Raw genomic sequence first — 27,217 nt, 5'->3', positions numbered from 1 at the left:
GAAAATATTTAGTTTAAATCCTAAGCCAATATCTACATATGTAATTTTGTCTAACATATATGTTGTACTTGGGAAGTGGAGTGAGAAAATGGAAGTGAGGAAAGTTGAAGCTAAAAAGTTGAAGCTCTGAAATTTGGCTTCTCATTCTAATGGGGAACTGGAGAAGTAATAGAACTCGACTACAAAAATTATTGCCAAATATTTGTTAAGGCTGTTGAGTGTTTGCACTGATGCCTTTTAATGTTTTCTCCAAAATAGTTTTGTCCTACAAACAATTGGAATTCTGAAGCTGTTGTTAATTAGATTTTCTATATCTATTCTTCAAGTTTTTGAGTCCACTTTCACCTGTTCCTTTGGTAGCTTTAGTTGGATTTGGGCTCTACGAGTTAAGTTTTCCTGGGGTAGTGTTATTCTGCAGCATTAATCATGGTTTACAAAGTGAATTGTTTAGCGATATTGTTTTCAGTGTCTTTCTTTGAGTTCTATGAATGTGTTTTTCGATTTAAAGTATTTGCATTCATACCGCTTCATAACACTTAATATCCAATGTAAATGCACTTTGTTTTTCCTTTATTTTTTTGTATCAGCATGCATTTTTCTTTCTATTTTTATTTATATTATTATTATTACTTTAATATCTTTTATTCAAGTAAATTATTCTTGTGTCAAAGAGATACTTCACAAATATTGTTCTCCATTTTCTTTGTTGATATTTTTTGTATTTATCTCCTTCTAATTTAGTCATTTCTCATACATGTTTATTGATTTAAACAGTCCATTGAGGCTTTCATTTATTGATTTAACTCAAAGTCCAGTTATGATGTTGTGGAATCATTTCCCTCTGCACTTCATGTTAAAAGATGCAATGATAGGTTAACGTATGATAATAATAGAAAACTATGGGAGCTATGCAAGGAAGACATTTTATATGAGTTCCTCGGTTTGGCTGCGAATCAATTATGCTTTTTGGAAGTTAGCCACCACTATATTATCTATTGTATTTATTAGAAAACAGGCAAAATCACAATGAATGTAAAATAAGGTGTTCATATGAAAAAAACGAGTAAACCAATTGAAATTGCACAAATAGATATCAACATTTACATGCACTTCAAAATTTAGATGTTGCTTTTCCTCATTTCATCATTAGCCAGACTAAAAAATTTAGATGTTCTGAATTTTGGAGGTCCATTTGGTTCCTATATTGGTCAAAGTAGTGCAATAGTATTATTACCTATATTCTTCTTGTTCAGTTCATATTTGCTGACCTTCAAATTAAGGTCAACATTGAGTTCCTTTCATTGTTGTATATTTGTACATTCTACACACAGGGAGTTGGCATTTTGATCTCTGACTTGGTTGGAACTATTAATGGATCCTCATTATCTGTATAACAATGTTTAAATTAATATCTATGCTTTAGCTTTCTACTTTATTTTACCGAACCACAAAATTTCCACCTTTATCTAAGAAACTTTTTTCTCCTGTGCACTTAATAACTAGTTTTTAGGATTTTAAAAATTAAGCAATTTATTTGTCACATATTCTGAAACATTGTTAATTTTTAAGAAATGCTCAATCCTCCCTGCTATTTGTTATGTGGGATGGACTTTTTTCTCTTTAGGGTGAAAGGAACTGGTGGAAGATTATTCACTCAATTGTATTTATGTTGTCAGCATATTATGATATCATGAAGCTCTTTCACTTTAGGTTTCTATTTAAATTTTAAGGACCACAAGGACCACAGCTGTTGTGGTTTGGATTATTGGTAGGTCCATGGTAGGAGCCGCATTTGATGATTATTATCTTCTTGGGGACATATTAAATGTTTTATATGAGAAGTCTACTTGCTGTTAATGTTTTATGATATCTAAATATCCACAGTTATAGTCTTTAGTTAACTTTTAATGCTTTTATTATGTGATTACTGTGTTTAATATTATATTGGTTGATATTATATTGGTTTTGTTATAATTTAGCAGTTTTTTTTCCTTGCGTTAGAAGGCATGGTCTGCTATAATTATCATGAGGAGGAAGGGCAATACTAGAGTTTGTAATGTTTTTGAGCTGTTTTGTTTGCAGACATGATTGAAGAATTAATCAACAAGGGGTATGAACGTCGAAATAACGCAGCTACAATGCAAACTCTTGTTACTAATTGGTTGGAAAATATCATGCAAGAGTGCTCAAATAATGCCAAAGGCTTACGTGTTATTCCATTGAACTTATACGAGTTTCAAATTTTTGGCTATGGCATGTTTGTTGGAGTAGTCAACTTAGAAAATAAGACATGCTCATGTAAGGAATTCGACATTGATGGATTTCCTTGTGTCCATGCAATTGAAGCATGTAAGCATTGACATATTTCTCCATATATCCTTTGCTCGGTGCATTACTAAGTTGACTCACTCTGTGACGCATATTCAGAAACCATATATCCACTTGGAGATAAATATCAGTGGTATGCTCGAGATGATGTCATAAACCAGCTTGTACTTCCGCCTAAGATTGGCAAACAGTCAGGAAGACCAAGAAAGAAGAGGATTCAATCTCAAGGAGAGGAGCATCTTCAATATAGATGCAGGGGATGCAAACAGATTGGTCACAGCAGCCGTTATGCTCGGCCGCCGTACCTCTTGATCGCACTACCAACCAACAGCACCATTCAACTGAAGGACCATAAATTGCTCTACGCTATATTAATCCAATGGGGGCATGTTATGCAGTATTCGTGTGTTATGCAATGTAGTAGGGAATGCAATTAGTAGCTCAACCGCTAACATGTGTTTTGGCATAATAGATGTTGGTTTTATGTGTTGCTTTGTTGGCAAAGTCATCCGTCGTATTGTGTTTTTAAAATATCATTCTATGTTTAGTTTTTTGTAGGTTTCTTCCTGTTTCACGGATGCTATTACTACCCAATGGTAATTACCGATGCATCGTTGGTAATTGACATTTGTCCACCGTTGTAAAAAAATCACCACAATTCCATCCGACAACTTCAATCGTGTGTGTTTCCACCGAGACTATGCTAAATCTAGCTTTATTAATGATAATTGTTGACAAAGTAAGAGGAAAAATGACATTAATAAGTGAAAGCATTCAATTAGTAGTTGTTGGAAAAATTACCCTAGGTTTTATCGGTAATTACCGAAACCCCTATGGTAATCACATTTTACCAATTTTTTAGCCCCCACAAGTCCCCTAATGTGTGTTAAATGCAAAAACATGCAAAATATACATTTTTCAATGATCCTTAAAAGAAAAAACTCCAAAAGTTCTGAAAAAGTTCTCAAATTGGCATAAAAATTTGATACCGTAGGGCCTTCGGTAATTACCGATGAAACCTACTGTGATCAGTTTAAACTTGCTAGAACATTTACCGAAGCTTTCATCGGTAATTACCGAATGCCTTACAGTAATCACATTTGACAACTTTTTTGGCCCCTATAAGTCCCCTAATGTGTGTTAAATGCAAAAACATGCAAAATATACTTTCTTCAATGATCTTAAGAAGAAAAAATCCCAAAAATTCTGAAAAAGTTCTCAAATTGGCAAAAAAACTTGATTACCATAGGGCCTTCGGTAATTACCGATGAAACCTATGGTAATCAGTTTAAACTTGCTCGAAAAATTATCAACGATTTCATCGGTAATCACCGAAGGCCCTACAGTAATCACATTTGACAACTTTTTTGGCCCCCACAAGTCCATTAATGTGTGTTAAATGCAAAAACATGCAAAATATACTTTCTTCAATGATCCTAAGGAGAAAAAACCCCTAAAATTCTGAAAAAATTCTCAAATTGGCAAAAAAACTTGATTACCGTAGGGCCTTCGGTAGTTACTGATAAAACCTATGTTAATCAGTTTAAACTTGCTGGAAAAATTACCAACGATTTCATCGGTAATTACCGAAGGCCTTACAGTAATCACATTTGACAACTTTTTTGGCCCCCACAAGTCCCTTAATGTGTGTTAAATGCAACAACATGCAAAATATACATTGTTCAATGATACCAAGAAGAAAAAACCCCAAACGTTATGAAAAAGTTCTCAAATTGGCAAAAACACTTGATTACCGTAGGGCCTTCGGTAATTACTGATGAAACCTACGGTAATCAGTTTAAACTTGCTGGAAAAATTACCGACGATTTCATTGGTAATTACCGAAGGCCCTACAGTAATCACATTTGACACCTTTTTTGGCCCCCACAAGTCTCCTAATGTGTGTTAAATGCAAAAACATGCAAAATATATATTCTTCAATGATTCTAAAGAGAAAAAAACCCCAAACGTTAGGAAAAAGTTTTCAAATTGGCAAAAAAACTTGATTACCGTAGGGCTTTCGGTAATTACCGATGAAACCTATGGTAATCAGTTTAAACTTGCTGGAAATATTATCGACGATTTCATCAGTAATTACCGAAGGCCTTACAGTAATCACATTTGACAACTCTTTTGGCCCCCACAAATCCCTTAATGTGTGTTAAATGCAACAACATGCAAAATATACATTTTTCAATGATACCAAGAAGAAAAAACCCCAAATGTTATGAAAAAGTTCTCAAATTGGCAAAAAAACTTGATTACCATAGGGCCTTCGGTAATTACCGATGAAACCTACGGTAATAGATTTATACTTTCTGGAAATATTACCGATGGTTTCATTGGTAATTATCGAAGGCCCTACGGTAATCAAGTATTTTTTGCCAATTTGAGAACTTTTTCCTAATGTTTGGGATTTTTTCTTCTTGGTATCATTGAAAAATGTATATTTTGCATGTTGTTGCATTTAACACACATTAAGGGACTTGTGGGGGCCAAAAACGTTTCGAATGTGATTACCGATGAAATCGTCAGTAATTTTTCCAGCAAGTTTAAACTGATTACCATAGGTTTCATCGGTAACTACCGAAGGCCCTACGGTAGTCAAGTTTTTTTGCCAATTTGGAAACTTTTTCCTAACGTTTGGGGTTTTTTCTCCTTAGAATCATTAAAGAATATATATTTTGCATTTAACACACATTAGGAGACTTGTGGGGGCCAAAAAAGTTGTCAAATGTGATTACTGTAGAGCCTTCGGTAATTACCGATGAAATCTTTGGTAAATTTTCTAGCCAGTTTAAACGGATTACCGTAGGTTTCATCCGTAATTACCGAAGACCCTATGGTAATCAAGTATTTTTTGCCAATTTGAGAACTTTTTCCTAACGTTTGGGATTTTTTCTCCTTAGAATCATTGAATAACGTATATTTTGCATGTTGTTGCATTTGACACTCATTAGGGGACTTTTGGGGGCCAAAAAATTGATAAAATGCGATTAACACTGGCGTTTCAATAATTACCGATGAAACCTATGGTAATCAAATTTTTTGCCAATTTGAGAACTTTTTCCAAACTTTTGGGGTTTTTTCTATTTAGGGTCAGTGATGAACGTATATTTTGCATGTTGTTGTCGGAAACACGCATTAGTGGACTCTTTGGAGTCAAAAAATATGTGAATTGATGTTACCGAAAGCGTATCGGTAATCATCTTTGTTTGAATTTTTATCACTACCAAAGGTCTTCTTTTCTCTTATTTTGTCAACAGCTATAATTACTAAAGCTAGATTCTGCATATTAAGATACCATTAATATAGGATGTCATAATATTAAATATACGATCTACATTGAAAATTTATTAAAGTACAAGTCAACAACATATTTTTTTCGAAACAAGCTAATGTCTTCCGAGCCAAATAAAAGGTTCTCCTCACTGCTCTTGTATTCAATAAATTTTAAAGCGAAGACACCACAATCACCCCTACAGAATAGCATTAATGAAAACCAACCACGTGAATTTCCACACGTAAGCACAATTAAACAGCAGCAATAGAATTGGTTGGAAATGATAACACATTCATACCCATTATCTTGGCAGGGTGCATCTTTGATCATGGTCATCATGAATGGCTCTAAAGTGGAAAGCACTTTCAGATTCTTCTCGTAATATCCCCCATATCTTAATAGGTAAGGCAGCATATACTTAAGGCATTTCGCATTGTCCAACTCTTTATTCTGGACATATTTATTTCCCATATTTGGATCGTATAAATCAATATGTCGAGCCTTCAAGTCCACACATGCTGCCAACCAATGGGCGCCTCCATTGTTGACAGGGATGTACACCTGAAAATTAGAACGTAACGTCATTATCCACAAATTGGGAAACTTAGTCAGAATTTTTTTAAATATATGTATAGACTTCCATAATCACATCTCCACTACGGCACGCTAAGTTTGGGTGACTTCCCACGCACATAGCTACAAAGTGTAGAATCACATGAATATGTGCTTCGAGATGCCTCCCATATGGGATAACGGCCTTTGATGGATGACTGCCAAATAATTAAATAGATACAATATAAAATGTCATCAATATAACATTCATGAATAAATACCGACAGATGTATTATCACTTACCGCACCAAACTACATAAATGAATATAAAACTTACCATCTCAGATGAGGAAGAGGAGAGTGGAACGTGCCCTAGAAGTTTGGTGGTTTCTTTCTCAGCTTTGGATTGTTGCCTAGTAGTTCGTCGACGCTTAGAGTTGGGTGCTGATATGCTGCCACCGCATCTCTTAGTTTGCATCTTCTTAACTCCCTTCTTTGATTGAGATCGCAAATTCCTTTTTGGTGCCATTATAAAATACAACCTATAAATGTAACTTGACAACATTAATAAATTTTTAACTACCTTTAGCCACATAGTCAACTATGTATGCATATATAAATAACCATAATCCTAAATTACGAATACATAGTTTATATAATTCTAAACAATACAAAATAACCATTTCAATTTAAATTGCCAATGCTGATCATTTTCATCTACATTTAAAGTATATATATATGTATATATATATAACTACGTATAAACAACTTAAAATAACATAAAATTTGATCAAACACATTTATTTATCCAACCAATTCCACATTTTTTATCACTTCCAAAATTAATTTATATCAGTTTTAATTTTTAAGCTTGTACCAAACTATAAACCTTAATCAACTCCATATTTTTTTCTCCTTTTGAACCCGAAAACTCTTTATTAAAAAAAAAAAAAGGGCTGACGTCATCGATTACATCAGCAAAACGGCAAGTGGTTCGTTACACACGCACAAAAACGACATGTCGTTTATAATTAACGACATGTCGTCTTACTAGGACGACGTATCATATGGGCTGGCCAACCGAACGACATGTCGTTAGTAACAGACGACACGTCGTTCACTTCTCCTTCAACCTCCAGCCGGTCGGCTCGAACCCGCCCGAACCGGGTCTCGTACCCGAATTCCGACCCGGAATTTTCTCCCACCTCCGGCCACCGTTTCAGGCCAAACCGGTCCCATTTTTTTCGTCTCTTCATTTCCTACTGATACCCAGTGTCAATCTATCCTAAAACTTAGATTTTAATAACTTCCATATAAAAACCTTAATCCAACATAAATTTCAAATTTTTAACCAGTTTTAAACATCAATAAAGTGATTCACATTCCTAAACATATCACATTGTACTCAAAAAATGTTATATATTCTTAAAATTCCAAGTATTTGATGTAAATATGAAATCCACACAATATATACATCACACACAGCAATAAACAAAAAAAAATAAAAATAACTGATGATGCTTATAAGTGGATTAAAAAATAGAAAAAAAATAGATTTTTATTTTTTAGTTGAAAAGTTAAAAGGATTTTTCGTGGTGTGGGATATGATGTGGGATGGGGTGAAGAAAAAGTTTTTCGTGGAAATAAATTGGAAATTAATGTAAAAGGATATGGATGTCTTTTAAAATTATTTTAAGGTCATAATTGATATTAAAGGGTAAAAAAAAAAAAATGAAAGAGAAGGAGTAAAGGGCCAAATTCCCTATTTTTCAATTAGAATTTGGGGAGTTTGGCCCAAGATCCCTTTTTCAAAGGCTCCAAGCATATTTACCTCTCTCGTTTTAAATTTTTTTATTTTGTCCTTTTATTTTCTAATATTCCCAGATTACCCTTATAAAATAACAAAAGAAAAGGAAAAAAAAATTAATGAAAGAGTTTGCTCTTTTTCCCCTAACTTGAATGGAGCACAAAGATTTTCCAAATTTTTACTCTCCGATTAGAGGCAGATTTCTAAATTAATTGGAAAAAAAAGTCTACTGAAATCACTATTTAGCTCTCCTGCCGCCATCACCACCACGTCCGACAACCCTTTCAGCTCTCCTACCGCCAGCACCACCACGTCCGACGACCTTTCGCCGATGGCAGCGTCAGCCCCCAAGTGGGCTTAGAAGACTATTTTTTTCCCTTTCTTTCTTTCTTTCCTTTTTTTTTTTAGTTTTTTTTTTCTTGTTTGTTTGTTAGATTTCTATGGCTATATTTTTATTTTTCCTATAAAAATTCAATTCTGTAGAATTTTGATAGGATTTGCAATGCTTTTTCAATGCTTTTTCATGGAGAGTTATGGGATGCTTTTTCACAGAGGAAAGGAAAGCAAAGGTGGAGCAGGGATTTTTTCTTTTCAAAGGATTGTGTGTGGATTTTCTGGAGGAAGAAGGAAAAAAGGAAAAGCAGAGGTGCAGGCATGGCTTTCGGGAAGGAGGAAAGGAAAATAAAGAATTTTTTTAGTTTATTAAGGGTGAAATAGGAAATAGAGGGTAGATAAAAAGAACTGAAGAAAGAAGGGATAGATATCCTTAACCTCTAATTTTGGTGGGTATTGGGCCAAATACCCCTTAGAATTTTAATATTTTTAAATACGCTCTTAATAGCCTCCCAAAAAAAAAAAAAAAAAAAACGACATCGAGACTTTATTTTTATTTCTTTTTTTATTTGATTCAAGCCATCAAGACTTATTGATTGCTCAAAAAAGTGCTAAGAATATTATATTGAGTCATCACAATGGACCTATTAAATTGCTTTGGGTTTGAATTGGCCCAATTAGACCCAAATATGATGGGCAATGATTCAGCTCCATAAGTCACAGGGAGTATAGAGTAGAGGCCCAATTAAGTTGTAATTGCTCTCGTTCAGGCCCATTTGTGCCTTGAATTTCCCAATTAGAATTTTAATATTTTTAAATACGCTCTTAATAGCCTCCCAAAAAAAAAAAAAAAAACCAAAAAGCCCTCAAAATTGCCGTATGTCATGGAAGGGAACTATTAAATGTTCTGGGCTCGAATGGCCCCAATTAGACCCAATATGATAGGCATTGACCCTGTTCCATAGAGCACCATGGGTCCAATGAAGCCGTAATGGGTCTCCATCAGGCCCATTGTGCCTTGAATTTCCTAATTAGAATTTTAATATTTTGGGCCATCACAATAGATCTATTAACTGTCCTGAGGCGTAATGGGCCGAATTAGACTCAATATAAACAGGTATCGACCTAGTTCCATAAGGCACCATAGAGAATATAGTGTATGAGCCCAATTAAGCTGTAAAGGGTCTCGACCAGGCCCATTTATCCCTTGAATTAAATAGAATTTTATTATTTATAAATAGGCCCCCAAAAGCTTCACCCAAAAAAAAAAAAAAATCTCCCTCCCTTGAAATTTACTATATGCATAATAAACTCCTAGAAATAGACCAATCATAATAATAATAATAAACCGCTAGGAAAATTGTATTGGGCCATTATAATGGACCTAATAAACTATTCTGGTGCTAGAATATGACCGATTAGACCTAAATATGATAGGCATCGACCCAGTTCCGAAAAGAATAGGAGAATTTGGCCCAATGCACTCTTTAGAAGGGCCATGACGATATATACCCTTGCATTGATGGACTTTTATGTTTTGCCCTTTAATATCTATTACACCCTTAAAAGAATTTTAAATGACTTGGATGTCCTTTATTTTAGATCTAATACAAGAAAACCTTTTGTGGCTCCTTCGATTCAACTTCTGGGTTTTCATCCAAAACCAATGCTGAAATTAGAAAGAGGACCAAATCCAAGGACAACAAGTTTGAGTTCGATGAAAGCAATGCTCAGATCTTCAGGCTAATGCTCGACGATGCCCATCTTCAATCTCGCCTTTATTTCTACGAGTATCAGAATGCTTTTACCTTCTCACTTTTGGTTATTTCTTCTTTGTTGCTTTAGAAATACTTGAATGGTGGATCGGAAGAATCTGGGTTTTTAGTAAATGGTGATTTTGTTCCGATTCTACTAGGATTTGTGGGTGTTTTTAAGTTTTTGACGTTGCTCGCCAATGTTTCTTTTGAAAAATCTGCATCGAGGAGGTCGAAGAAGCAATTGAATGTTCTCTTTGGGGCTTTAGGAGCCATAGTTGGGAATATGGTATGCTTCCTAATTAGTCCTTTGGTTTTGGATTTCAATTTTGGTCCACTTGATGGTTTTGGTAGATCTTCAATTGCTGTTTTAATGGCGAGCAACGTCCTTTGGTTCTGGATTACCATAGGGCCTTCGGCAATTACCGATGAAACCTACGGTAATCACTTTGTAGTTATTGGAAAAATTACTGTAGGTTTCATCGGTATTTACCGAAACCCGTATGGTTATCACATTTTACCAATTTTTTGGCCCCCACAAGTCCCCTAATGTGTGTTAAATGCAAAAACATTCAAAATATACATTCTTCAATGATCCTAAAGAGAAACAACCTTAAAAGTTCTGAAAAAGTTCTCAAATTGGCATAAAAATATGATTATCATAGGAGTTTCGGTAATTACCAATGAAACCTACGGTAAGTTTTCTAGCAAGGACAAATTGAATGTTTTCACTTATTAATGTCATTTGTTCTCTTATTTTTTCAACAGTTATCATTAATAAAGCTAGATTTAGCATGTTCTTGGTGGAAACACACACGATTGAAGTTGTCGGATGGAATTGTGGTGATTCTTTTACGACGGTGGACAAATGTCAATTACCGACGATACATTGGTAATTACCATTGGGCAGTAATAGCATCCATGAAGCAGTAAGAAACTACAAAAAACTGAACAAAAAAATGAACACAGAATGATATTTTAGAAACACAATATGACAGATGACTCTGCCAAAAATACAACACATAAAACCAACATCTATTATGCCAAAACACATGTTACGGGGTTGAGCTACTAATTGCATTCCTTACTACATTGCATAACACATGCATACCACATAACATGCCCCCATTGTCTTAATATAGCGTAGAGTGATTTATAGTCCTTCGGTTGAATGGTACTGTTGGTTGGTAGTCCTATCAAGAGGTACGGCGGCCGAGCATGATCGATGGGATTTCTATAATTACCGATAAAACCGTCGATAATTTTTCCAGCAACCACATGGACTCCTAATATGGATTACTGATGGTTTCATCGGTAATTACCCATGATCCATTGGTAATCAACTTTGGTTGAAATTTTTTAACTTTTTTCAGACTTTTTGTGGATTGTATTGTTGAGGATCATTAATAAAGTTAGTTTTTGCATGTTCTTAGTAGAAACACACATTATTGAAGTTGTCAGATTAAAAAAATGTGCAAATTGAAATTACCGATGGGGTTTCAATAATTACCGATGAAACTGTTGGCATTAGTAATTACCGATGCACCATCGGTAATAAACTTTATTTAAAAATTTCCCTTTTTTTTATTTTTTTGTGGATTCTTTTATTGAGGATTGTTAATAAAGTTATACTCAGTATGTTCTTGGTAAAAACACATATTATCAAAGTTGTCGGATTGAATTGTGGTGATTTACTCTGAAAAAATCATCAAATTGAAATTACCCATAGGATTTCAATAATTACTGATGGAACCGTCGATAATTATTGATGGAATCGTCGATAATTTTTTCAGCAAGTGCATGAGACCTTTATTGGATTATTAATGATTTTCATCAGTAATTACCGATGGGCTGTTGATAATCAACTTTGTTTGTAATTTTCTCACTTTTCCCAAACCTTTTGTAGATTTTTTTGTTCAATATCATTAATAAAATTATATTTAGCATGTTTTCGGTAGAAACATATATTATCGAAGTTGTCGAATTGAATTGTAGTGATTTGCTTTGAAAAAATTGGACAAATGGAAATTACTGATGGCCCATCGGTAATTACCGATGACATGGAGACATATATTGAATTACCAATGGTTTTCATCAATAATTACCGATGGCCCATCTCTAAGCAACTTTGTTTGTAATTTTCTCACCTTTTCCAAACCTTTTATGAATTATGATGTTTAAAATCATTAATAAAGTTATATTTAGCATGTTTTTGATGGAAATACATTATCGAAATTGTCAGATTAAATTGTGATGATTTGCTTTAAAAAAAATTGGACAAATGGAAAATACCAACAGCCCATCAATAATTACTGATGAAAACCATAGGTAATTTTTCCAGCAAGTGCATGGACACCTCTTACCGATGGTTTTCATCAAAAAAATTTTGAATTATCATAATTTCGTATGAGCCTACCCATATAATTTACCAATAAAATTTACCGACGACACTAATCGGTATTAGTGCTGCAGCTCCTCTAGCTATGGCAACCTTTCCTAAAGTAATTAAAAAGGTTTAAGAATTGTGAATTGATAATCGAGTTCATGGTAGACTCAGAAAAAACAAAACAACTTAGCATGGCAAAAACTATCAGATGTTTCCTACTCTAATATTAAAAGCAGTCATTCTTTAATTTACGACTTGTTAATTTCCAATAAATTTCATCACCTCACAACCTTAACAGGCTTTTGGTTTCTACTTCTAGTTTATTTTCTTTATCCTAAACTTAAATTCTAAAACTAGAGCCGATAATTACCCAGACAATGAAGTGAACAAGGAAATTCATTTCACAAAAATATCATACTTCACCGATGACTGCAAAAGAAAACACCAGAATAGGAATAAAAAAATGTCTTAGAAAAATGAGATTGATGTTTTGACAGAGCACATAATTAAAACAAAACAACTTGAATTAAGACTTTAATTTCGTTCATTGGCTGTTTAAGAAGACGCATCACTTTGTAGAGCTTGATTCTTTTCTGGTTTCCTAGAAGCCAATTGACTCTCAAGCTGCAAAGAAAACATAATAATCAACATGTTGTTATGTACCTCGGGATACAAGCTTTAGGAAATTATAACTTAAGTGAATAATTTAACAACAACGGTTACTTAAATGTATGCTACCTGTGATGAGGGATAAAAAGTTGTAGCAATCAATAAAAAGTTGTAGCAATCAATGTCTAGATACCTTTGATCAGGCTTGAGCCTTAAATCTATAGGGGACAACTTTTCCTACAACTAAAATCAGGATTAAGAAGTCCTTATCCACCCACACAATAGTAAAATTAAAAGCACTTGAGTGATTTTATTTTGTTTGCATGTTCTAAAATCTCTTGTCATCAATTCATGTCCATGCTAAAAATGCAATTGGGAAAAAGAAAAAATGTTCCAATGCAGTGTTTCAAACCAGGGCGTTAAGTAATAGTAATGAAGTTATCGAAACTACCTTTAACCCAGGGGTGAGTTCATTCATGGTGATGGCAAAGCGCGTCAAGTTATATCTTGTAGGAAACTGGGGTGGCTTGCTCCTCTTCCAAAGCAACTGGGCATCAGGTCAAGACTCCAATCCTTTTCCCTTCCCAGAACAATTTCTATCCACATAATGCATGCTCTCATCCCATTTTCCAAATAGTATTGCTATCATTTTTCCATTTCTATCTTGAACTGAACCATGTACCTGACCGAAAAAGAAAACAGCAATAGTTTTAAAAGAACAATCCTTAAACTTGTTAACAATATTATCGTACTTATTAACAGAATCTATACCCTCAATCCATTCTGTTCACCCAAAAATAGAATCCTTTGGTTTGATATATTTCCTTAAAAAAAAAAAAAAAAACAGCTTTCTTCTAGAAGCAAAATAAAACCAAAGGGGTAAGAAAATGATTCATGCTCCACCTCTCATAATCCATACATAATGTTCTTGCAGACAACTTCAACTCCCATAAAGGATTAACTAACAAAAATTTATATTGCTGTCAACTCCAACCCCTTTGGAGGATTCGAAGTTGGTATCATCATATTCAGAAACTAAAGGAATTATATATCCAATATAATGGGATTATAGGTTGTCCAGACTTTATTATATATTAGGCTTTCAAAAAAATAAAATAAAATAAAATAAATCCTTTGTCAACAAATATGGAGAGAGATTTCAATAATTTGATAGCCACCATAATTTCAGTCAAATTAAATTAAAGTTATTAAACAACATAATTATATCTCATTCCACAAAGAAATAAACCAAAAATTGAAGAAGTTATCCCAAATTACGTTCCTAGAGAAAAAAAATTGCCATGCTTTTTTTCAGTCATCCAAGTAGACCTCCAAATATCCATATAAAACTATATGCAAGTAAAGCATTTGAAAATTAAAAGATAAAGAAAGAATACCTGGTGAGGATATTGGTCAATGATAGATTGCTCCTTGAATTTCAGCTTGCAAGAATAGTTATGATTCCCCTGTATACGCATTGTACCACAGTGGTCATAATAGAGCTTTCCCAATATAAGGTTGTTAATTGATGTTGTAACCTGGCAGAAAAAGGAGCAGAAACACAACAAAGAATAAATAATATAAAAAATATTTCTTTTTAACCCCAAAAAAAAAAAGGGGAATATTAGTCAAATCATTAGTCATTACCTTACTCCATTGAAAAATTTCTCTGTCGTCAAATTCCACCGTTAAAAGAACAACATGATCAAGCTGAATTGAATGACCCTAAAATTTACTCTTCAAATTGCTATCACCCCAAAATTTCCATCCTTCACCCTCACAGTGGCAAGCAACAATCATTAGATGATGACTGACCTGACACCAAAAAGATGAAGAATAATCAGTATGTATGCATAAGGTTTTGAATGTCTAGAGTTTGTTAAAGGAAGTATATAAGATAGATTAAACCTAGATACCATTTGTTCTTCCTCTTTTCCTCCCTCATAATCTAGTACTTACAGGGCTACTTTCTATAGAGGATTACGCTAAATTCAGCTATTGCCAGCTATATATTCTACACTGTTTTGGTTGAGGTAGTCATCTTTAGGTGAAAATAATTACTGGTCTTAATATCATAAAAATAAGCATAAACTTCCTTTTCTCTCACAATAACTCCTATTGCTCTCTCCAAAATTTATAAAGCTATCCTTTTTATTGTCACTGCAGGACATACCATAATAATGTCATCAATTTTCCTTTTCAAATTATGTATAGTAATGCTTGAGTATGATATATGCATTTATGTTTAAGATGAAATATGCATACCACATTGTGTCTAGCTTTTAAATACAAATGATTTATATAAAACTAGCCAAAGCGCTCCTAGTATGAAATTTTTTTGAAGCAGAACTGCAGGTTTGCTTTTGAAGGCTCACCAAACCTCCTTTTATAAGAAATCCCATTGGACTGAGCTTCAAATCACAATTTTTCCTATTTCCATGCCCTAACCAAAAAAAAAAAAAAATTAATTGCATGGGTTTTGAAAATTTTTTGAAGCAATACCCGATTCAAGTGAGAAATTGATGAGAAATTATAAGAGATATCCAGGGACAATGTAGCTTGAAATTGCCATGGTTCAGACAAAATCTCAGAAACAAAAGAGAAAAGAAGAACAGGAAAGACAACAAATGGGGACAGAAACAAAAAGTTATGTGTATTTTTTTTTTCATGAAATGAAAACTCACCCGAAATGCTTCTTTTGTGTTGGAATTTTGATCGTGCCCTCACTTTGGTCCATAAGCGAAAGCATTTTCCATCAGGTTTTCGCCACACAACCACTGCCAATTTCCGAAAAGTCGCGAACCTTAATCTTCAATCGGTGACTTGAGGTGGCGTCTCTCCATCTTCGATTCAAATGGTGCTAACCACTCTCTACCTCCGATCGCTAGCAACGACTTAATTCTCTCTCACTTTCTCTTCCTCTTTTCTTCGTGCTTTGTCTAGGTTAGAGAAAAAATGGAATACGTCTCATTAATTTTTTTCCTTTTCTTTTATATTTGAAAAGGGTAATCTAGGAATATTGAAAAATTAAACATCAAAACAAAAACATTTGAGATGAGAAGGCCAAATATCCTTACAGCCTTTTAAAAGAGGATATTAAGCCAAATTTCCCATTAGAATTTTAATATTTTGATTACACCATCGATGACATTCGAAAAGAAAAACATAGCCCTTAAATTTATTGTATGCAACTGCTTGGAACATTATATTGGGCCATGAAAATGGACCTATCAAACTGTTTTGAGGCTTGACGAGGCCCAATTAGACCCAAATATGATAGGTATCAATGCTTTTCCATAAGGCCCTTAGGCACCTTTAACGAATGGACCACGGAGAGAGAGATTCAAACAAAGCGCTCAAACCATCGCGCTGTTTCATGCCTCTTGGGCTCCCATTTCTAATTTCAATTTTTGAATGCTCTGATTGGAAAGCGGTGGAACTAGGGGTGGGTATGGATTGGGTTGGTTCGGTTTTGAACCGAAATATAATACAATTCATACTTATCGATTTTTCTAATATGCGATCCAAATCAAATCATTAAAATATTAAATCTAAATCAAACCAAACCAAATCATTTATGATCGGTTTGATTTGGATTGATTGATCGGTTTGAAATTTATTAATTTATAAATATATAATACAAATAAAAAAATTTTGAAATAGAAAATATAAATAATAAATTATAATTATCCAAACATAAAATACAATTAGAATAATACAACATAGTCTACAATGAAAAATAAAAAAGAAAATATAGCAAATGATACATATAGTGTACTTATCAAGTAGCAGGTATTAATATCATCATCTTACTCCTACAAAATCTAATTAAAATTGTTAAAACAAATAATATATAATAATACATTCACCAAAATTTATTTCCTCAAAAATCAATTTAAAATTTAGGAATGTAAAAAAATTTATATATATTAAAAATTAATATATAAAAATAAAAAAATATTAAAATTTATATATAAAAATAAAAAAATAAAAAAATATATAATTTTTTAATTATATAATATATTATTTAGATTATATTAGATTTCCAATCTAATTTATATAATTTATAATATTTTAAATCCAATTCAAATAAATTTAATTTATATAATTTATAATATTTTAAATTCAAATCAATTCAAATTTGCTAAAAGTAAATTGAACTTGAGAGATTAATAGATTTGACTAGATTTTGCCCACCCAGTCGAATCTCCAAATATTTATATATCTCTCTCTCTCTCAATTTTCTCAGTTCCGATCCTACCCGCCAAAGGCAAACCATAATATAGACTCTTCTCTCCCAATTCCCTCATTGTCAGTGGTTTTCTAGGGTTTCCTAACAGACACCACAGAGTCAGAGCAAAGGCGAAGACGAAGAAGAAGAAGAAGAAGCAAATGTCAGCTTCGACCGTATCTATCACGGCGAACCCGACGACTCGGCGGAGACCCGTCTTGGCCTCCGAGAAGAAATCCAACATTGAGTTGATCGCCGCCGAACTGCCCCAACCTAAGTCCGCCGATGATAAAACCGCCACGGCTAATGGCAGAGATCTCAGCAATCACTCCATAAGAGGCGAAGCATTCCTCGAACGCTCTTCGAGAGAAGCAGTACAACTCAAGAAATCTGCACCCAATTCAGCCGTCACGCCGCCCACGGTCCGGCGTTCTCGTAAACCCGTCCCTACCAGGCCTCGTTGGCTCACCGTCCTCAGCGTCTTCACCAAGAATTTGTTTCTTCTCCTTGTGCTTGTGGGATTGGTCCAGATGGTACGGAAAGTCGCCCTTCGGTCCGGTGACGGTGGTTCCTCTGTGGCCTTCACGGACTTTGAGGGCCGTATTGCGGGAATGGAAGCGTTAGTGAAGACCACCGCTAAGATGATACAAGTGCAGGTGGAGGTCGTGGACCGTAAGATCGAGAGCGAGGTTGGTGCTCTGAGGAAGGAAGTAACGAAGAAGATTGATGATAAAGACGCTGTTTTAGAGAGACAGTTGAAGGAATTGGAGGCCAGGAGTCATCGGTTGGAGAGGACTGTGGAGGAGTTGAGGACTGGCAATTGGTTGTCCAAGGAGGAATTCGACAAGATTTACGAGGACTTGAAGGAGGCTAGGAATGGTGGATATGGTGATAAGGAGGTCACATTGGATGATATAAAGGCGTATGCGAGGGAAGTTGTCAGGATGGAGATTGAGAAGCACGCCGCAGATGGGCTTGGGATGGTGGACTATGCTCTGGCTAGCGCTGGAGGCATGGTAGTCAAGCACTCTGAACCACATTTGGGGGGGGAGGGAAGTTATTGGTTTCTGAGAAGTGCGAGAAAAGGCGTTCATAATGATGCGGATAAGATGTTGAAACCGAGTTTTGGAGAGCCAGGCCAATGTTTCCCGTTGAAAGGAAGCAGTGGATTTGTTCTAATTAGACTGCGCGCGGCAATCATCCCAGAAGCTGTTACGTTGGAACATGTCGCAAAGGTGATTCTTTTCTTTTGGTGCAATATTTCAACGTTAAAAAATATGGTCTTTTGTCCCTAAACAAACATTGTTTTACAATCTTTCCTATCGTTTTCATTGCAATAGACTTGGTTCAATAGATTATTTATTGAAGTAGTTGGGTTTGTGTCTTAACATCTGTTCAATCTTTGACATATCAAACAACTGTATGCAATTATGGCAATCTAGTTAATAATTCACAGTTGTAGTTATCTATAAATTAAATAGGAAATTATTTGAAGATGTGTTGATAATTAGTAGCAACTCTGTTGACTAGGAATATTCAGGGTTGGAATAAATTACTAGCTTTTTTGGCAAGTTGATCTAGTACGAAAACAATTTTGTACTTGTATTCAGTGGATGATTGGGATCATCTCTACACGGTCACATGGATAGGCCACACGTATTTTAGGCTTAGTTTTAGGTTTGCAATAGGTATCCCCGGTGGCAATAGTTACAGGAGCAACTTTTGATGAAGTTTTTCAGTTATGCTACTGCATTTTTGTTTTGAATGTAATGTTGGATGCTTTGGGTGTTTAAGTTGAGATTTATATCAAATATGAATTACTTTGATGATTTGAACATGTATTGGATTGCTTCAGGATGTAATTTGTAGTGCTTATGTTTGGGGTGTGTTTTATCTTTGCTAGATAATTGGGGGTAATTCACTCTACTTAAAATTGGAACATGAATAAATTTTAGTGTTTGTCTTATGCGGCCATTTCTCTTAAAGTGTTTAAGAAACATTATCTAGCACTGTAATCTGGTCCATGAGGCATGAAAGTAACTGGAATCTTAAGAAATACTAGTGACCAAACCACTGCTGCCTTGAGTAATAAGTATGGTAAGAAAATTGGATACCTGGGAAATTTCAAGAAGTTGTATTTGTTATGGATGGGTAGGATGGATGAGTCTCATCCATATCTATATTAGAAGGTGGTGGCAGTTGGGTTCTCGAGGTCAGGTTGTTTATGATTGTGATTCAAATGAAGGTTCACAGGGTAGGGGAGCAATTTTAGTGCCAAGAATTGCATTGTAGATATGTGGTTTTCTTTTCTAACATTTAGGGGACAAAGTGTATCAACTTGGCCTTGATAGCACTAAACTAAATGAGAGTATTTAAGAGTTAAAGTTGAGAGTTGATGATCGTCATATTAACACTAAACTTGTCATCTAGTTTTGATGTTTCTACTTGATCTGTGTCCAGTTATGCTGCTGCAAGTTGGAATTTAATCTTGTCAGATTGGGACAAAACCGGTTTGTTCTTTTTTATTGATTGATTGTTATATTTGGCCTATATTGCATAACTGACATTTGTTACAGTACTGGAGTTCTATTGCATTTAAAGAAAATATAGTAACAAAGAAAGAAGAGGGGTAAAGCCATTTCTATCACATCCCCATGGTGACTGTGTTGTCTTTTTTTCTTTCTCCCTTATCTATGTACGTCTTTATATTGAATAATGTCAATGTACTGAACTGTTTCTTTGGGCAGAGTGTCGCTTATGACAGATCCAGTGCGCCCAAGAACTGCCGGGTTTCCGGGTGGCTGCAAGGGAAGGGTACTGATTTTCCAGATGATACAGCTAATATGTTTCTTTTAACTGAGTTTACATATGACCTTGAGAAGAGCAACGCACAGACCTTCCAAGTATTGGACTCAGCAGGCACTGGAGTTGTTGATACAGTAAGGTTTGATTTCAGTTCCAACCATGGAAGCTCTTCTCATACTTGCATCTATCGATTGAGGGTGCATGGACATGAACCTGATTCTGTTTCCATGATTCCAATGCAGTCCTGAAGTTGCATATGTACCCCCTTGTTGGAATAGTTGTTTTCTACTTTTCATACATTCCATATTTTCGTTTCATTTATTTTTCCCTTCTGTTTCTAGATCTAATATTCAAACTCAAAATTTTCTACTTAGTAGATACTGACTTGTGAAGCGCATGTACGTAAGGTTTTCTAGTTCTATGTTCAATGTTAGTAAATGAATGTGTATTTTATGGGTGGTTGTTGATTAAGTAGGAGTTAGACAGTTGATTCAACGGTTAACAGAATATTTTCAGTGGTTAACAAATGAAAGCCTGTCTGGTTTGGTTTTACAATTTCTCCCTTTATACATTGTGGAAAATTACAAAACAAACTTGAAAACAGAAAGGTAGGAGAGGCGTAAAACTTCAGCAGGACTAAAGTTTTTTTTTTTTTTTGGGTATAATTTATCTATCAATTTATTTTCCATGGTCAATTGGTCATTGTTCAGTAGCTTCTACTTCTAAACAATAACACAGGTGAGAGAGTGATTGCGTTTGGGCTTCAAAGTATGCGAGAAGAAGAAGATTTGAACTGTTATCCAAAAAGGGGTGGGTCAGACCGTCGTTTGCAAAAGGCCTGGTGGTGGCCTTTTAAAGATTAGATCAATAGTCAACTGCGACAGATTCTACAAATCTAACGGTCTAAGACTCATGCTCTCGACGACTCAACCACATGATGTCATTCTCGCCGTCTACGCTATGATCGACGTTTTCTATTCCTTGGCGTCGCTTGGACCTACAGATATAGAAACTTTGACAGCGTTCAACCTGTCTACTGCCATCCCCACTCGCACCTCTTCTAAATACCAATATACGCGCCTTCATTAGCTCCCAACATGTCCGGCTACATATTTCTTCTTTGTTTCAAAATTTTATATCCTACATATTTTTGGTTTTGTTGAATAATTTAAGGCTTCTGAATATGTTTTTATTGTATTCTTTTGTATTAAATTATTTAATTCAATGGTCTCTCAAACATCCTGAAAGCCATGCATGAAAGTGATCTCAAATCTTGGCTTTCATATAAAACTTGCACTAAAATTCAGACAAGCATTAATTTTTCATCATTATTCTTGGATTCGATCACTTGTTACTTCGTCATTTTCATATAAAAAAATATTACAGAATTAATTGAACTCTTTTAAAACTTTTGGTAACTAAAAGTCATAAAAAACAAAAAAAAAAAAAACTGTTAGACAAACAATATTCTTAAGGGAAAAAAACTCATAAAAAACAAATTTTCGTAGTTATATAGGAAGGAATTTGTTGTGCTTTCGTTTAATACGAGAAGTATTTAAAAGAAAAAAAAATTAAATATTTGATTTGTACCGGACCAGAAAGCGAGTTATTTACAATTGCAGGCCACGCGGGTAAAGATATCCACGAAGAGAGAGAGGCAGAGCCCCCCAAAAACAGAATAGGAGAGCTTTTTAACTGCACAGTCCATTATCATTGTATGGTCTGAAACATATGGCTGCGAGTGCGAAGATAGGAATCGGAATCGGGAGCGTTCCGACTCACCGACTCCCCATGACTTCTCTTCCTAACGCTCTTCCTCCTCCTGGCAGTCTCATCTTCCTCAGACGCTTCTCAGCTCCCCGACGAGCTTTCCATCTCCACCACTCATTTGGAGCTCGCTCTTCCACTCTTCGTCTCAGAGCTTCCTCCGAGGCACCTCCTTCCTCCTCAGGTTACTCACGCACACGTAACTCTCTTTCTCTTCTCTTTCTCTCTCTCTATCTATCTATCTATCTGTATATGTATTTATGTATCTAAATACGTATATATATACTCATGTATATATATGCTAAACTTTGGCAACAGAGCGGTAAATCCAATGAGTCACAAGTTTTTTATTTATTTTATTTTTTATTTTGATTCTTTTCCAACTTGTTTATGCAATGAAGCTTCGAAGCAACTAATTTAGGTGCTGAGTCTGGTAGCATTTTGGAATTTGTTTTTTCTATTATAGCTTTCTTTGGCAACTTAAATTTGAATGTGATTTTCGCTTTCGATGGCAACGGGCTTTGTAGAATGCTTGAGGAAATGTTCTAATATGGAGGTATTAATGGGAAAATGTTCGGATGAACTATGCAAGGACTTACATTCTCTATCCCTAGGTTTGGAAAATTTATTAATTTATTTTGTGCCGAATGAAATTGTAGTTGACACTCTGAATTCGGTCTGATTTGTGAAATAGGCGACATTTAGCATACGTGAACTTTTGGAAACAAATACAGGAAAAACAATTTATTGCTAAAGTGGCTAAAATTTATACAGTGGGAATCCATATAGTTGGAGTGTCGTAATCTGGTTATGAAGGTCTTTTTTTTTGTCGGAGGAAGATTGATACTGTAATTGTCAAATTGAATATTAAACGATTCTAAAATTTTATTATTTAGAGTATGATAAGAACTTCAATTTGGTTACTTATAAAAGCTGCATTTTTATTTTACAATTTCTCTGTGTTCTAGTTGTCGCTCATAAGCTTTAAGCTGGAGCTGAGATTGGATTTCAAGAATCTGTTACTTTGAAAGATATTTGACATATGTGTGTAATTTCCTATAAATTTCTTTCCACCATGAATGAACTGGTGTGGAATTGAAGATTTTCTTTTTCTTGTTTAGGTTATACTGCAATTAATAATAATAATAAAAAAAAGGGTTATGCTGCAATTCACTTTTAAACTGCTCTATTAGTTTTGTTCACTTTCTGTGATAATTGTTGGAAATATATGGTGTTATTTCAGCATGTTGATAATTAGGATCGGTCTATTCTTGCAGCAAATGGGGTCGAGAATTTGGTAATTATTGGCTCAGGTCCTGCTGGATACACAGCAGCTATATATGCAGCTCGAGCTAATTTGAAACCTGTAGTATTTGAGGGTTATCAAGTAGGTGGTGTTCCTGGAGGACAATTGATGACTACAAATGAAGTGGAGAACTTCCCAGGATTTCCTGACGGAGTAACTGGTCCAGATTTAATGGACAGGTAAAATATAGAAGTCATATGGAATCAAACCTCTCATCTCCTTTATTTTAATTTTATATGTATGAGATTTTGGTTTCTATTAGACTAGCAGATAAAAATTATTGACATTGTAATTTATCTAGGATGCGACGGCAAGCTGAGCGCTGGGGAGCAGAATTGTTCCAAGAAGATGTTGAATTTATTGATGTGAAAAATGATCCTTTTACAGTGCAAAGTAGTGAACGTAAGGTGATATATTAGTTTGAAAAAGTATTTTTTTTATTATATATTTTTATGTAATTGCATAAATTTGATTTTAGCCATATGTTTTGTTTAAACGTAATGACCTTGATTTATTTATTATTTTTGTTCTTATACTTTTATGAAGTTTTCTTGTTTGCATTTGCATTTCAGGTTAAGTGCCACAGTCTGATTTTCGCTACTGGAGCTACAGCAAAAAGGCTCAGGTTACCTCGTGAAGATGAATTTTGGAGTAGGGGAATCAGTGCTTGTGCAATTTGTGATGGTGCATCACCATTGTTCAAGGGACAAGTTCTTGCTGTGGTTGGAGGGGGTGATACTGCCACAGAGGAAGCCTTGTACCTAACTAAATATGCTCGTCATGTTCATTTACTTGTACGCAGGGATCAGCTTAGGGCTTCCAAAGCAATGCAAGATAGGTGAACCTTTTGATGTAATCTTTCATTATGACATACCCACATTGTGCTTGTATCATTGTCTATAGAAGTAGCTTAGATGCGTATGGATATCCTCTCTTCTTCAGAAATCTTTAGTCTTTTTCTATTATAGTTATATTTGCCTATGTACACATGAAGGTTTGTTGTTTCCTGGTTTCTTTTTCCTTCTCCCTTGGAAAAATGAGAGAATTGTAGATAATTTTATTCAATGATTCTTCCTGTTCATTAAGGATAACAGTGGAACCTTTCTCAGCTGAAGCTATATGTATGCAACTTTTGTTTTCCATCAGATGCATATTCACCTTACTGTTTTATTTGTTATTTTCTCTATTATATAAATTTCCTTTAGTTGATATTGCCTTTCCTTTATTCCTAACGTATGGCATATGTATCATAATTGATGTAGAGAATTGGTGTTTTCTTGCTAAAATGTCTTATTCTGAATCAATGATTATATTGTGTGTGTGTGTGTGTGTGCACTCGCATTGCGTGCGTGTGTGCCTTCTTTTTTTTTTTTTTTTTTTTTTTTTTTTTACACTATCTATGTGATGGAAGACCTATTCATATAAATGACTTGCTTTTAACCACATTATGTGGATGAGCACATCATGGACTTGTCACACTTATTATCAGTTTCTCCAAATCTGAATGTTTTGCTGGATAAAAATTGTTTACTAACATGTGTAATATCTATATAATGGCAATACTTAGAGTTTGGAACCTTCTTAACTTGCAGTATCCTTTGCCTTTATCAGTAAGTTTTGTTTGGGCATTCTAAATTGTGTCGTCAACTTTTTAACTGCAGAAAAATTTTTTCATATGGTGCTTATTTGTAGCTTTCTGTCTTCTGATTGGCTACCTTGATGGTGGTGTGTATACTAATGAACTATTTGTATGTGAGTTTTCAACTCCCTGAATGTTTGTTTAACAGGTTAATTATCGCGAATGTTTCAGAGTGGTCAACAATCCGAATATCACGGTGCACTTCAATACAGAGACTGTGGATGTTGTAAGCAATACGAAGGGTCAGATGTCTGGCATTTTAGTTCGAAAAGTGGATACTGGAGAGGAATCTGTGCTCGAGGCAAAGGGTTTATTTTATGGCATAGGTCATTCACCAAATAGCCAGTTGTTGGAAGGCCAAGTTCAGCTTGACAGTTCTGGTTATGTCTTAGTGGAGGAGGGTAGTGCCAAGACTTCAGTTGAAGGTGTATTTGCTGCTGGGGATGTACAGGTAATCCTACCAAAAGTTAATGGTTTTCCATTTCTTCCTGAGTTTAGCGTCTGCAGACATGTTAAGCATATACACAAGGAATGCTTAACAGGGAATTATATTTCTGCTTAAGTCCATTCGCATTCTTGCCCAAAAAAGGAGTCCACCGTAATGTGTAGCAGGAAGATAATTATTTGTAATTCTATTTCTTGATGGCTCAATAGGATCATGAATGGAGGCAAGCTGTAACTGCTGCTGGATCTGGATGCATTGCTGCTTTATCAGTTGAGAGATATCTTGTGAGCGAAAATCTCCTCATTGAATTTCACCAGGTATTTAACTTCTTGTGTAAGTATTTATTAGTTTTGCTTTCTCAGAGATATTTGGGCTTTTTCAGTACGTCCAAATTTGTTTATATAAATAATTTTTTTTATCAGATATATACCCTGGATACTGCTATTGCTTAATGTTACTATGGTTTTAAGACAAAATTTTGATAACTAAATAACATGAAAAGTGCAAATCTCATTTTGTCGAGAAATTTTATTATTATCTGAAAAATTATAATGCACTGAATCGGTTTTCAATTATTCTCCTCTAATACATTAATGTTAAATGCATATGAATCATCACAGAAACTTCAAAGCTGTGTTGTATACCGGGATCTATGAATGTCCTTAAAACTTGGCCTCATAAATTTTACTTTTGACAGCCCAAAACTGAGGAGGTTAAAAAGGAACTCACAGAGAGGGATGTTCAGGAGGGTTTTGACATTACTCTTACAAAACATAAGGGGCAGGTGTATTTTCTTCGTCCTTGATGTTACATTATAATGAATATTGTGTTCTATTATTTATTGAGAGTTTGATATGTTTTATTAGTTCAAATCTCATAAAATTTCTTTCCTTATTTTTTTTTTTAATTTTTTAATTTTTTATTATTATTTTTGTTTTTCTTCCAGTATGCTCTGCGTAAGTTGTACCATGAAAGTCCAAGGCTTATATGTGTACTATATACAGCTCCAACATGTGGTCCATGTAGGACTTTGAAGCCAATTCTTAGTAAGGTATGCAAATAAAAAATTGTTTCACTTTTGCGGGACGTTAAATCTCGATGCCACTATCAACTCTTACAGTGAGTATGATCTCTCATGTGATTTGGAGGTGGCCACACAAATCTGGGATGACATGCTGAAAAACCAATTTTATGTGTTAACTTCTCATCGTGTGGAGAAACACATGCTTTTCTATATCTGTCTATTTTCATGTTGATGCGTCGTATAGAATGCAGTAACCTCTTTTTAATAACTTTCGCATGTGGCAGGTGATTGACGAGTTTGATCAAAATGTACATTTTGTTGAAATTGATATTGAGGAAGATCCAGAAATAGCAGAAGCAGCTGGTATTATGGGTACACCGTGTGTTCAATTTTTCAAAAACAAGGAAAATTTGAGGTTGTTTTTCTTCTATGCTCCGTACTTTATTTTCTCTAATCCTCTCTCATCTCATGCCATTTTCTGCCCAATATTGTTTCTTATCCAAGACATATTTTAGGAACTTGCTTTCCAACTGGAAAGGAAGCGGTTTGGCTGCCACTAATTGTTTTATATTCTTGTTTTGTAGGACTGTATCGGGGGTCAAAATGAAGAGGGAGTATCGAGAATTTATTGAAGCACATAAATAAGAGTATTTTAGGATTCTTGTTTTCTTTGGCCTGATTTTGTGATTCAATTTTGTTAAATAATGCCTTCAATTTTTAGAATGAACCAGTGACATCTTGTATTGATAAACTACGCTGTAAATTCCAAATGCCGAGTCCCCAATGCATTAGTACGGATTTGGAATTTCAAATCCTACCATTCCTTTATCAGTTCATTTAAAATTAAATAAATAAATAAAAAGTGTGGCAGGGTACTTGCAAGAGAGATGAAGCTACCTAATTTTGCACCCAAGCCCAGGATGAGCCCCTACTTTTTATTTTAGTTCT

At 34.6% G+C, this 27,217-nt stretch overlaps 2 protein-coding genes and 1 pseudogene across 5 annotated transcripts; 2 read left to right on the top strand and 1 right to left on the bottom strand.

Annotated features, from left to right (window-relative positions):
- Positions 1-12,998: 12,998 nt before the first annotated feature.
- On the bottom strand, positions 12,999-16,145 carry LOC107431612 (oxysterol-binding protein-related protein 1C-like; annotated as a pseudogene).
- A 1,083-nt stretch (positions 16,146-17,228) lies between these two features.
- On the top strand, positions 17,229-21,308 carry LOC107409206 (SUN domain-containing protein 1-like). 3 transcript variants are annotated; one of them, XM_048464973.2, is made up of 3 exons: positions 17,233-18,518; positions 20,031-20,227; positions 20,827-21,308. In XM_048464973.2, the coding sequence occupies exons 1-3, from the start codon at positions 17,445-17,447 to the stop codon at positions 20,828-20,830; spliced, it is 1,275 nt and encodes a 424-aa protein (XP_048320930.2). In that variant the 5' UTR covers positions 17,233-17,444; the 3' UTR covers positions 20,831-21,308. The 3 variants fall into 3 exon arrangements, with proteins under 3 accessions (XP_048320931.2, XP_048320930.2, XP_015872126.3); XM_048464974.2 differs by lacking the exons at positions 20,031-20,227; positions 20,827-21,308 and adding an exon at positions 19,744-19,996 and having other exon boundaries at positions 17,229-18,518; XM_016016640.3 differs by lacking the exon at positions 20,827-21,308 and having other exon boundaries at positions 17,234-18,518; positions 20,031-20,541.
- A 406-nt stretch (positions 21,309-21,714) lies between these two features.
- LOC107431646 (NADPH-dependent thioredoxin reductase 3) lies at positions 21,715-27,097 on the top strand. Of its 2 annotated transcripts, none has more exons than XM_016042618.4 (10): positions 21,715-22,039; positions 23,133-23,340; positions 23,463-23,568; positions 23,734-23,999; positions 24,972-25,251; positions 25,455-25,562; positions 25,943-26,029; positions 26,192-26,296; positions 26,554-26,684; positions 26,854-27,097. In XM_016042618.4, exons 1-10 carry the CDS (start codon positions 21,820-21,822, stop codon positions 26,912-26,914), a joined length of 1,572 nt encoding a protein of 523 aa, XP_015898104.1. In that variant the 5' UTR covers positions 21,715-21,819; the 3' UTR covers positions 26,915-27,097. The 2 variants fall into 2 exon arrangements, with proteins under 2 accessions (XP_015898104.1, XP_015898103.1); XM_016042617.4 differs by having other exon boundaries at positions 21,717-22,054.
- Positions 27,098-27,217: the final 120 nt, after the last annotated feature.

Source organism: Ziziphus jujuba, chromosome 11 (assembly GCF_031755915.1).
Source record: "Ziziphus jujuba cultivar Dongzao chromosome 11, ASM3175591v1".
In the NCBI taxonomy this organism is placed as follows: Eukaryota; Viridiplantae; Streptophyta; class Magnoliopsida; order Rosales; family Rhamnaceae; genus Ziziphus; species Ziziphus jujuba.
Note: the sequence above shows the minus strand (reverse complement) of the source record. Positions and strands in the feature narration are given on the sequence as shown.

Coding starts and splice junctions, on each gene's coding strand:
- LOC107409206 (XM_016016640.3), top strand. CDS start 17,445: ATGTCAGCTTCGACCGTATCTATCACGGCGAACCCGACGACTCGGCGG. Junction 18,519..20,030: donor CGTTGGAACATGTCGCAAAG/GTGATTCTTTTC, acceptor TTCTTTGGGCAG/AGTGTCGCTTATGACAGATC.
- LOC107431646 (XM_016042617.4), top strand. CDS start 21,820: ATGGCTGCGAGTGCGAAGATAGGAATCGGAATCGGGAGCGTTCCGACT. Junction 24,000..24,971: donor TCCAAAGCAATGCAAGATAG/GTGAACCTTTTG, acceptor CGAATGTTTCAG/AGTGGTCAACAATCCGAATA. Junction 25,252..25,454: donor TTGCTGCTGGGGATGTACAG/GTAATCCTACCA, acceptor ATGGCTCAATAG/GATCATGAATGGAGGCAAGC.